We start from the raw sequence: 12,713 nt of genomic DNA on the forward strand, positions 1-12,713 counted from the left end.
ATGCAGCATGCTGTTGGGCAGAGACACTGTTGGTTTTCAAGTGCAACAGATTATCAAGAAGGAAAATGGAATATTGGAGCGCACTATTAAAAGGATTGAATTTACAAGTTCACTAGTTGATTCAAGAGATGAGCGGACTGGTCTTTGAGAAGAGATCTAGTTACCTCAGAGTAGACTCAGGAATTCAGAAGAATGAGAGGGGATCTTATAGAAACATACAAAATAATACAGCCAGAAAAGGGATTTACACTGGTAGGTGAGACTAGAACCAGGGGACATAGCTCAGGATTCAGTGGACTAGATTTAGGATGGAGATGAAGGGGAACTGCTTTTTCCCCCAATAGCAGGGAGTCTGTGGAATTCTCTTCCCAAGGAAGCAGCAGAGGCTGCCTCATTAAATTTAGTTATATAGATTTTTGCATGGAAGTGGAATTAAGATTTATGGGGAAATGGCAAGTTGGTGAAGCTGTGTCCATAGCCAGATCAGCCCTGATTTTATTAATAGAGAAGGTTCAATGGACCAAATCTTTATAAACATTCAAAAGGTCCACTCGTAATCTCTGATGCTCCAGGGAAAAAACTCTCAGCTTTCCCAGGGCAGGAATAGTAAGCACCAGACAAGATGTGTACAAAGTGAAGTTTAGGGAAGACATCAGGTGTTTTTTTTTATATAAACACAGAGTTGTGGTTGCCTGGAATGCCCTGCCAAGGATGGTGGTGGAGGCTGAAACATTACGCCCTTTTAAGAGACTCTTATACAGAAAAATAGAGGGTTATGGGTTAAGGAGGATTTAATATTTTTTAAGGTATAGGTCAGCACAACATAAGAGGGCTGAATGGCCTATACAGTGCTGCAGTCTTCTATGTTCTATGTTCTCCAGCGGTCCTGCTGCAGTCCATGTAGACAACAGTATTACCCTGGCCTTAATCTTCTTGGCCATCTCTTTATAAAAAAAAACTCATTCAAGTTTATGAGATGTTATTTTCCATGCACAAAGCCTTGCTAATTATCCCTAAATAGTCCTTGTCTTTCCAAATGCATGCTCAACCAATTATAGTCATTTTAAAATAAAGGCACAGCATCAGTTAATATACAAGTTACTCTGTTTCTGGGCCATGAAAGTTTTTATCAAGAATCAACTGATGAAGGAGAAGGGCAACTGGTTCATTGTCCTGCTGTTTATTCATACTTTGGTGCAGGAAACATAACATATGCCTACTTCTGAGAAGATTGCTGACCATGCCCAAGGGACATTTTGATCTCCTGTTTGATAACTAATCACGTTATTAATTTCCAGTCTTAAAATGACAAAATAACCTTGTTTAGTTGCATCTCATGCATTAAATATCAAGGTTCCTCAACAGGTGAAAGTTAATTTAAACTTTTGGAGAAATATATTGTGGAAAAATTATCCAATGGCAAGTTATTATTCTTACCTCTTCAAAGACTGCTGCTTTATTAACCTTTTCTCTGGCAATGTCACATATCTTTAAGATTCCAAGAGCAAAAGCTTTCATTGTAGAATCTTCTATTAAGTCTGGATTGTGAACATAAAGGCACGTGAAGACTGTCTGGGCTAAAGAATGCCCTTCTAGCCATGTTATCTGTTAAAAGAAACAATTACCTAAGATTTCAACATAAACTGATATTTAATGCAATACAATAAATAACACAACATTCAGTCGTTTTTTTTTCCTATTGCAGAAAAAGCTAACATCACATACCTGAAAATTACTCTAATTCAAATGAATTAAACTGAGTGGTTGGTCAAAAAGAACCTAAACTTTGAAAGTACAGTTGTCGGAAAAAAAAATCCCCCTCCCCCTACTGAGGTGAATATCAACAAGTTGTAAAAGATTCTATGAATAAATAAAACACCAATTTTTAACCAATTCAGACTTTTATTTAAAAAAAAATGTGCTTATTGAGTGAGAATTTGTTTGCATCTTAAAGAACACACCTAAAAATTCAAATCTCTTGGTAAAATCGTTAAAGACTCCAGTTAGCAAAATGCTTTGAAGCGATAAATATTCTGAGAAAACAAAGGAAATGGATCTTGTAGCCATATAGTTAGCAGTTAAACTTCTACAGAGCATGGTGGGAAAAAAAAGGAAGCTTTGCACTACAACCTGTTTACTCTGAAAACTATGTGAACAAGACAACTGAATACCCAATTACCTTGTGTTAAGGGGCTAAAGCACAAAAAAAACCTAATAGGAGAATACTGAAGCAAATGTATCCAGTTTACACAACCCTTGAAAAATTATCTTAGAACTAGGAGGTCTTGAGCCTGGTATGGGGAAAATTATGTAACTAGAAGTGGTGGAAGACCACATGATGTACCTTCAGCTTAAAGGAATGACAAAAGAAGTGACAAGTTAACAACTTTGCAAGTCATGAGGAGAGGGCAGGACAAAAATCAACCCAAATTGGGATAGAAGGGTTCTGAAAACATGAATGAAAGAACATTGAGCATATGGACAACATCAGAACAATCACAGAAGGAAGACATTGAGTTTGGAACTCATTTGAAGGCTGCAGAAAGTGATCTTTGCTAGTTCATATTGCATTATGGATATCCAAGTCAAAGTTGCATGTTTTGAGATTTAATGCCATAAGCAGCATGCCAGAACAATAAATTAAAGGCAAAAACATTAAGTTACAAGTTATAGTGAATTTCCAAAAACCTTTGAATCCAGTTTCATTAAAGATCAAATTGTACCTAATATTTCAGTTTTATTTCATTGTTTGACACATCAGTTTACACTCTCTAGAGGAAAGAGGATCAACCACCTTAAATGATTAGATTTAAAACAGAATTAAGTGAGTGGAGTAAACAGCACATAAAAGTGACACAATGAAAATGGTAAGCAGAAATATAGGCCTGATGTCTAGCTCCTTAAATGTCAAATGGGTTTTAATCGGACTCCAGGTAATATTTCCAAGTCTAGATACCATTTTATTTTTCAGTTACGGTTTTTAAAAAAAATGATTTTTTTTTTAAAAATGAGAGAACAGAAAGCTATGGAATGACTAAAAAGCTTAAAGATGTAGGTAAATTGTTAGAATCCATGGTTTGGCAATGATGTTAACTGGAATGCATAAATTTGCAATAATTACAATAAAAATTGAAGGGAAGCAGGTGTAAAAAATAATATAGTCATAAAAAAAAATTAAACAGTCTTGGGGCGGGGCGGGGGGACACAAAGAAAATCATATAAAAAGCCTCTAAGAAAAACAAAATCAAACTTACCAAGCAACAGAAGCAGGTGTCTATTATGCCTATAAGTTCAGGCAAAGTTAGGCCCTTAATTGTAATTGTTCCATCCTTTAATAAGAAACAAAAGTAAATGTTACTACTAAAGAAATTAGCCATTTAAATACAAACTTCAGGGAGGGAAGCTGCATGCTGAAAAGAAAGACTTTTCCAGGACTTTCCCTGTATGTGGGGGATTGAAATTGGCAGGATTAGTTGAAAAACATTCAAACAAAATGATGGCTTGTACAGGAAATTTATCAGATCTGATTGTTGCGAGCTGATTGAAATGTGGTGCTTCTGGAGCTGATAGTTTCATCAGTGCATCCCTCTGTGTAGCTAGAAATAGGAAATTGTTACAATGACAAAAAATTAACCTCAATTGGATTCCCACCGGAGATTTATCATTGCTGAATGGATTTTTGTAAGTTGAGTCCTTTATAAATCTAGACACTGAATCACTATAGAAGATGCTTTACTTTCAGCTGTTGCAAGTACAATGCTGACTAACATCGATTTTAAGACACAAGCTGCTGAAGACATTAAATCTGTAGCAAAAAAAACAACTGCACTCTTGAAGGGGGGGGGGGAAGAGGGTAAGAAGGGGGCTTCTCAAACGCAGCATCTCACCAGGTTCCACTTGACCATCCTCCTCCAAGGCAACAATGATTGTCGGAAGATGGCAGCATTGAATAAGATGGGCTTCACCCTCAGCTCAGGCTTTGGCATGGTCACAGGTGCCAACAGTTTCAAGGAATCATGACCAGAGGTCAAGAAGGTACAATGAAGGTCAGGCAAGTAGCTACAGGAACTTGAAATCAAGTGTTGGAACCAGAATTCAAGAAGATACAGAGGGCAAGAAGGGCTCCCAAGGGGCTGAAGGCTTCCTGATCATATTGGAGGTTTGGATTCAGAATTTGAATTGCCAGTGGCTTGACTAGGAGTCTGAGGAGTCCGTGAGACTGCAGGAACGCTGGAGAGGATTCCACTGGCACTCAGTACCTCTGAAGAGACTTGCGTTTGCTTCTCTTTCTCTTATTGTTAGGGACGCTGGTCAATGCTCATGGCAACTCCTTACCTTGGGCAGACAAAAGCTGAAGTATATCATGCATTTTACATTTTTATGTATTATTACATGACAATGAAAGGAGCCTTGATACTTCCTTATTTTGCAAAATGGCACTGAAGTGTGGGGACTCTTAGTAAGCTTTAAAATGGCAAGCAAAAGAAAGCTTTTCATTGTATTTCAGTATACAGTGCCCTCCATAATGTTTGGGACAGACTCTTTTCTCTTTTACTTGCCTTTGTGCATCACAGTTTAAATTTGTAATCAAACAATTCACATATGATGAAAGTGCACATTCTAGATTTTAGTCAAGGTGATGTGTGTACATTTTGGTTTGACCATATAGAAATTTTAAGACTTTTTATACATAGTTCCCTCATTTCAGGGCACTATATTTGGGTCAGAGGTATGGATTTTATAGTAGTCATGTTTAATACTTTGTTGCATGCCTCTTGCATCCAATGACTGCTTGAAGTCTGTGATTCATGGACATCACCAGGTGTTGAGCAACTTCTCTGGTGAAGCTCTGCTGGGCCTCTACTGCAGTCATCTTCAGCTCCTGTTTGTTTTGGTGGCTTGCCCCTGATGTTTTCTCTTCAGTATTTGGAAGGCATGCTCAATTGCATTTAGATTAGGTGACTGAATTGGCCATTCAAGAATTTTACAGTTTTTAAACTTTGAAAAATTCCTTTGCTGCTTTAGTAGTGTGTTTGAGATCATTACCTTGCTGTAGGATGAAGCACCGTCCAATGAGTTTGGAGGCATTTGCTTCAACTTGACCAGATAAGATGTTTCTACACACCTCAGAATTAATTTTGCTGCTGCCATCAGCAGTTACATCATCAATGAAGATAAGTGCACCAGTACCTTTGGCAGCCAAGCCATTACAGCTCCACCACCATGTTTCTCAGATGAGGTGGTAGGCTTTGGATCTTGGGCAGTTCCTTTATACCTCCACACTTTGCACTTGCCATCACACTGATACAGGTTAATCTTGGTCTCGTCTGTCCACAAGACTTTTTTTCCAGAATTCTGCAGGCTCTTTTAAATACTTCTTGGCAAACTGTAATCTTGCCATCCTGTTTCTGTGGCTAACTAATAGTTTGCATCTTGCAGTTTAGCCTCTGTATTTCTGCTCTTGAAGTCTTCTGCAAACATTAATCATTGACACATCCACACCTGCCTCCAGAAGAGTTTCTGATCAGTCAGAGAACGGTTTGGGGATTTTTCTTCATTATGATGAGAATTCTTCTGTAATCATCAGTGGTCTTCCTTGACCTACCAGTCCTTTTGCAAATACTGAGCTCACCTGTTCACTCTTTCTTCTCAATGAAGCCCCAAAGTGTTGATTTCAGTAATCCTTAAGGTTTGAGCAAAGTCTCTTACTGTTTTATTCTTGTTCTTTAGCCTCAAAATGGCTTTTTTTGATTTGCATTGGCACAACTCTGGTCCACATGTTGAAAAATGGAAAATACAGACTCAAAAGGTGATCAAAGGCTTATAAGCAAACCTAGTTCTCTTATACCTGCACCAATTAACAAATTAAACATACCTGAGTAATCACAAGCACCTGTGAAGCCAAATGTTGTGGTGCTCTGAAATGTGGAACTATATATTAAAAGTGCTGCAGTGTCTACATGGTCAAACCAAAATGTATACAAATAATTTTTAATAAAATTTGAAATGTGAACATTAATTATATCTGAATTGTTTGATTACAAATTGAAAACTGTGGAGCACAGGGCGAATAAGGGAAAAAAGTATATTTGTTTCAAGCATCATGGAAGGTACTGTATGTGACAATAATAAACAAATCTAAAATTCTATAAACATTTGGGTAAATATCTCAAGTGGAAAGGGAATAAATTGAGTCAAGAACCCATTGTTAACATTTTATTGTGATTGCCACCTCTCTTTTGATTTAATTAACAAATGATATTAACATTACAATCTTAATAGGTGAATCACCAAAAAGTTTCTTTGGGTGCAGATGACAACTTCCTGTTTTGTCCTCGCAAGGTAACAGAAGTGGTCTCCTAGAAAACCATCACTCTGGGCAGGAGGAGTTGTTGGATCAGAAAAAAAAGTGGAGCACAAGGGAGGAAAGGAGAGGGGTGATAATGACACTTCACAAAGCCTCTCAGACTTTCACGACAAATGAGGTTAGAGGAACATGTGTCACAGGGACACAAAGCTGATATTGTATTGCAGTAGGGAAATTCTAGGTAGTTGTTAGAGTTGGCTATTAGGTCAGCACAATACTGTGGGCTGAAGGGCCTGGGCTGTAGATTTTTATATTTACCCATTATGAAAAGTACAACTTCAAACTTAATTACAAGTGCAGTAAAACTCCTATGGGGATTGGTAGATGCCAAATACGATACTTACACTGAACAAACTTCACTTACATGAATGTATAAACCTCAAAACATTTTACTTTATTTTCAGTCACATTCTTTGAAAACATTTAACCATCACTGGCTCTGCAGGTTCCTCCCCCTCCATGGAGCTGCCCGAAATATGAACAATAACATTATGGATAATTAATTTTTTAAAATGTTAGATATACAGCACAGTAAGAAGCAATTTCAGCCCACTTGTCGATGCCGCCCAATTTATACCCAATTAATCTACACCCCCAGTACATTTCAAATGATGGGAGAAAACCAGAGCCCTGGGAAAAACTCATGCTGACACAGGGAGAACGTACAAATTCCACACATACAGCGTGGGATTCAAACCTCAGTGCCGAACTCTAGCACTGAAAAAGCATGCCGCCAACCACTACACCAATCATGGCGCCACCCCTCCCCAAAGTTTACTGACAAAGCCTCTGGCCAGGAGACTCTTACTAAACAGGTATAAGAAGACTCTTTAAGCCAGTCACCCCAATGCAAGCGGCATCAACCCACTTTTCATCCTGGTGACACCATTGAATAAAGTTGTATGAAACAGCTCCTATGAGCAAAGCATAACCAAAAGACTTTACTGTCTGAACATTTGCTCCCATCTTCAATGGTTTGCGTTACTTCAGAGAATATTTACCTTTACAATTTTAAACTTATGTATTTCTTATCTATCATTTTATTCTTATTTATTTTAATTTTAAAAATGTATTTTCCTTTTTTCCCCCCAGTTGCTTGAGGCTGCTGTTTTTTTGAATTCTGGACACAAGGGATTTTACTGTATTATGGAACTGATGAACATTAGTTTCAAATAATAATGAATCATTTTTCCAAATATTTCTAAAATTGTGCTGAAAAATTTAAAGCCTATGAGCGTAACATTTCTTACTTATCTGTAAACTTAACTTTAAATTTAACCCCACTATGAGCAAATGTAAAGAGTGTGAGTTTGTGTAATTAAAGTCCCACACTGAAAAGTCAATTCTTAAAACTTCATTTTAGTCTTGCTTGAAGGTCTTAAATGCTCAGTTCAGAAATAATTATAAAAACACTTTTAAACATTATATCTTCAGGCCTCTTTTATCACAATTCTTTTGATAAGATATCTTAACAGATATTCTATAAATAGAAATGAGCATCTTTTGAGTAACCAATGTACCTCCTATGAAAATGAGAATACAATTCCTGTCTTCCCAGGATCAAATCTTTTTACTGAAGATTTTGGAATCTGTATTCCATACGAAGAATTTGCCCCCTTTTCAAAGAGTCAGCGAATGTGGCTATTGTCTTCCATGATGAATTTATAAACCCACACAAATATTAAACAAAGTGGCTATTTTCTTCCACAATTAATTCACAAACCCAGGAAAAGGTTAAACGAAGTGGCTGTACAAAAATGGACCCAGTAGAATTATGTCCTCTTTTCCAAAGAGACAGCAAAGTGGTCTTTCTTATTTCAAAAGCCACTTATTTTGTGTTCCCCTTTTTCCAGGAGTAACACACAATAGTACCTATTCTGGTTACTATAATTCAACCTGATCTTTCACAAGGTTCCAACCCCTATGTGTCACAGGGTTTTGACTTCTGTACTCTCCAAACTGAACTTGCTCTCTCATTTCGATAATATATTTCCAGTGAAGTGAGGTCGCTATGGCTACAGCTAGGATATAGCCCTAAGGCTGTAGCTTGAATCTGCAGGAGAAGAAATACACACACACACACACACACACACACACACACACACACACACACACACACACACACATCAGTGGAGTGTATTCAACACTGAGTTTATTCAGTGGCAGCTCTGCCCTTTATAGTCAGCTTGGTCATGTCACCTCCAGCTGAGCGGGCCAGCTGCCAATTGGTTACCTCAGATGCAAATTGGCCCCCCTGCGATCTACCAACAGTGATTAGCCAGTTTCGCTGCTCTGCCGATTGCCGCATTCAACAGCCATTTCCGGTGTCTGCCCAAGGCCCATTTTTCATGTCACTTGGTGTGTGACATCATTTCTGTTTTTGAAGCTCATAAGGTCTTTTGACACAAATGTGCTAAATAAGCTGATGTCCATTTATGTCTCTGAGAAGTCTGCTTTTCTCAGAACTAAAATGGGTGTGAGTTTATACAGGTGCTTCTGAACTAATACCTATTGTTTCCAATATCTCAAGAAATATCATAAATCCTTTGCGTCTTCTTGACTCTAACTTCAATCAGCATACATTTTCATCTCAAACTGTCTTCTGTCCTCTATCTCAATGCTAATGTGTTGTTTTTGTACCCCTATAACCATATTCAACCATTAACTTATTAAACCATATATGAATAAAATAAAGTTTTAACATTAAACTAAGGATTCATATTAACACAAATCCGTTACAATATCATGGAGCAAATGGAACAATTAGCACTGTAAAAATAGCAATTTACTTTCATGGATTTTCCAAAGTGAAACAGATTAAGTGAAAGTTGGAAAAGTTATTTAAAATGAGAAGCTAATCACTTTATTCAAGTAAGAGATATTGAGTATGTTTTTTTTTTGAAATGCATAAAGTCAATATGTTAATAATTCTTCTTCTTTGGCTTGGCTTTGCGGACGAAGATTTATGGAGGGGTATGTCCACGTCTGCTGCAGGCTCGTTGGTGACTGACAAGTCCGATGCGGGACAGGCAGGCACAGTTGCAGCGGTTGCAAGGGAAAATTGGTTGGTTGGGGTTGGGTGTTTCCTCCTTTGTCTTTTGTCAGTGAGGTGGGCTCTGCGGTCTTCTTCAAAGGAGGTTGCTGCCCACCAAACTGTGAGGCGCCAAGATGCACGGTTGGAGGCGATATCAGCCCACTGGCGGTGGTCAATGTGGCAGGCACCAAGAGATTTCTTTAAGCAGTCCTTGTACCTCTTCTTTGGTGCACCTCTCTCGGTGGCCAGTGGAGAGCTCGCCATAGAACATGATCTTGGGAAGGCGATGGTCCTCCATTATGGAGATGTGACCCACCCAGCACAGTTGGGTCTTCAGCAGCATGGATTCGATGCTTGCGGACTCTGCCAGCTTGAGTACTTTGATGTTGGTGATGAAGTCATTCCAATGAATGTTGAGGATGGAGCGGAGACAGCGCTGATGGAAGCGTTCTAGGAGCCGTAGAGGACCCATGATTTGGAGCCGAACAGGAGCGTGGGTATGACAACGACTCTGTACACGCTGATCTTTGTGTGTTTCTTCAGGTGGTTGTTTTTCCAGACTCTTTTGTGTAGTCTTCCAAAGGCGCTATTTGCCTTGGCAAGTCTGTTGTCTATCTCTTTATCGATCCTTGCATCAGATGAAATTCTAGGACCTACAAAAAGGTCAAGTTACATTGTCTTTTGTGGCACCTGGGTGATCCCCATGCGTGAAGTGGACCAGATGGTATGCTGTGGGGTTATAGAGAAACTACATTTTAAGTAGGTGTACAGATTAGATCTCTGAATCAGAAGGATTTACTTGCCTTCGGGATGGTGCTCTATACTTTAGGTAGTCAGGGACCAAGGATTCCAAACAGCCAGTAGCATTTTTTGACAACATCCTTGAATCTTTACCCCTGTCCATTAAGTAATATCTTACTGTGATAGAGCAGGGAATAGAGTATCTGTTTTGGGAGTCTAGTTCAGGCACACCAATAACAAAGCCTATTGAATAGAGCAGATAGAATATAATTAGGGTATGTTGGCCTGGGAGAAGGTACCAGTTGTTTTGCTTATTCTACTTGTGGAATTGAAGCATTATGGAAAAACAGCAGAGCTTGAAATGCCTTTTGAAAGATCATTGCTGCCAATAGACTCCTTTTTATTCAGGGTTTGATGTCTTGTTCTTCTGACACTTCTTGTTTCCTCAGAAGGTCAAGTGTTGAGCTGGTGCATGGAATGCTATGAAGAATTGATTCCTAAGATTTGAGAAATGGTCTAAGAATAGAATGAGCGCACTGGTATTTTGCCTCCCTGCCCAGGGTCAAACCAACAGCTACACTCTATCCTGGTAAGTCTCCTTTGCTACCAGGATAGAGAGAGGATTTTACAGGTGGCAGCAGTGGGTGTGAAGGCTGGGGTGGGGGGTCCCGGTGGAATATGAGGGGCAGAAGATTTTATTATACCCAGACATAAACGTGGAACTATTGAAAAGCAGGAGGGAATTTGACCCAATTAGAAAGACCCTTAAACAAAAAAGAATCAAGTTTACTGTCCTTCACCTGGCTTGTAAGAACCCTGCCACTGCTTCGGGATTAAATGTAAATGTAAATAAGGTGGAAAGAGGGAATCAAGGGAAAGATGGTCTGTGAATATTGTAATCGTGAGGCATATGAGGGGGATGTGTTTTTTTTCCCCCCCACACTGTTAATGTTTAAAGATGAATGTATATTAGAAGTAAGAATGAATAAGGGGAGCTCAAGGAAAGGGAGGGTACAAGTGGTAGATGGGTGCATTAGGCACATCTCAAAATGGCAGTGGGATGGGCACCAATAGCTTGGTTATTGGTCCCTGGGGGTAAAGAAAAATTGGAACGGGGGAAAAAGAGGAGGGAGGAATATATAGATTGTTTTTCGTTTTGCTATCGAGGTAAATTAATTGAGGGTACTTTCAGTTGTACAAGGGTGGGGGGATAAATCCAGACTCGGTATGTTACATGAATGCTAAAAAAGATTATAATGTTTGTTTGACAAGTCTATGAAAATTAAAATGAAATTTTTGAAATTGATTTGGTAAGTGTTCAGCGTTTTACCACAACATTAATGTTTATTGTCAGAGGATTGTGTTGTATAGTGAGATTAGGCTGGTGGATTTGCAGATGCTGAACACAAAATTGATCTTCAAGTATAATTCAATGATACCTTGGGAGCTTGACCTTGCATCTTCTGCATTCTGCAGCTGACTATCAAGTGGTGACACAGAAGTGGAGGTGACACACATGAATAGTTTCCTGTTAGGTGGAATAGTTCCACTAGTGAAAAGCTCATTGGATGAGAGTTGCAAAATTCTTTGACACCAGAAGCAACCAAGAGTGGCTGCATTATTTATCGTTAGTTAGGATCACATCTTGAATGCCATTATGAAACAAGTGCAAAATGAATATAACTTCCTTCTGGCATCCAAAAATGGAGTAGGATGCTCCAGAGTTGCTCTTTATTGATAAGAGTCAAAGTTTTCAGTGAGATTGAAAAAGGCTATAATGGCCCTTCTACTAAACCTTTGGGTTCTGGGGATTAATGAGCTCAGGATTCTGTCTCTTATTCAAATTAATGAAGACAGTCTCATTATTTTGGGCTAATTTCAACTCAATCTGCCCCACTGTCTCAATGCATTCCATCACCACAATCTTAAAAAAAAAACTAAATGGGCACATACACTCACTACTCTTCAGATATGAGCTGATGAGCTCATACAAATCCACATAAAAGTTAAAACTATCTATTAAAACCTTGTTACAGCCTTCTCTATCCTTCATACTCTTACATTTTATGATTTGACCATGAACTAGAACAAATAATTAATCACTAATGTTACAGCGTCCAGAGGACCCCTAAAACCAGCAGCAATAGATATGCACCACAACACAGGGTTACTTAAAAAGTAGTTTTTAATTATATTTGAAGAAGAAAACAGAATTAAACTTTAACTTATTACTTAACCCACTACTTAATCCCCCCTCTAATACGAAGCGCAGGTGTGTGTAATGTATATTTAAGATCAGAAAAGTTCTTTGGATCACAGTCCAATCTCACTGGTTGCAGGCAATTCTTGTTCTGTGCACAGAAGTTAGCATTAACAAAGTTCACCAGTCTTTCGTGTTTAACAGGTTACCAACGGCAAATGGTTATCACTCAGGAGGGTTCTTGCTGGTTTTCAGAGAGAGATTCCTTTTCCAGGACATCCGCAGCTAATTCCTTCTCAATCAGTCTTGCTCATAAAACCTGCCCCCTTCAGGGTTCTCCAGATGATCCTCTTTCTTTCAGGTCACCTTTC

General features: G+C 38.6%; 1 protein-coding gene across 4 annotated transcripts in view; it reads right to left on the reverse strand.

Annotated features, from left to right (window-relative positions):
- naa35 (N-alpha-acetyltransferase 35, NatC auxiliary subunit) overlaps nucleotides 1-12,713 on the reverse strand; it is a 123,472-nt gene that overhangs the window by 53,643 nt on the left and 57,116 nt on the right. For all 4 annotated transcript variants that reach the window (XM_069929687.1, XM_069929697.1, XM_069929679.1 and 1 more), the window contains 2 exons: nucleotides 3,255-3,329; nucleotides 1,438-1,605 (listed from right to left, as the gene is read on the reverse strand). In XM_069929687.1, coding sequence (XP_069785788.1) covers nucleotides 1,438-1,605; nucleotides 3,255-3,329 — 243 coding nt within the window. The remainder of the gene's footprint in view (nucleotides 1-1,437; nucleotides 1,606-3,254; nucleotides 3,330-12,713) is intronic.

This window comes from Narcine bancroftii, chromosome 1 (genome assembly GCF_036971445.1).
Source record: "Narcine bancroftii isolate sNarBan1 chromosome 1, sNarBan1.hap1, whole genome shotgun sequence".
NCBI classification, from domain to species: Eukaryota; Metazoa; Chordata; class Chondrichthyes; order Torpediniformes; family Narcinidae; genus Narcine; species Narcine bancroftii.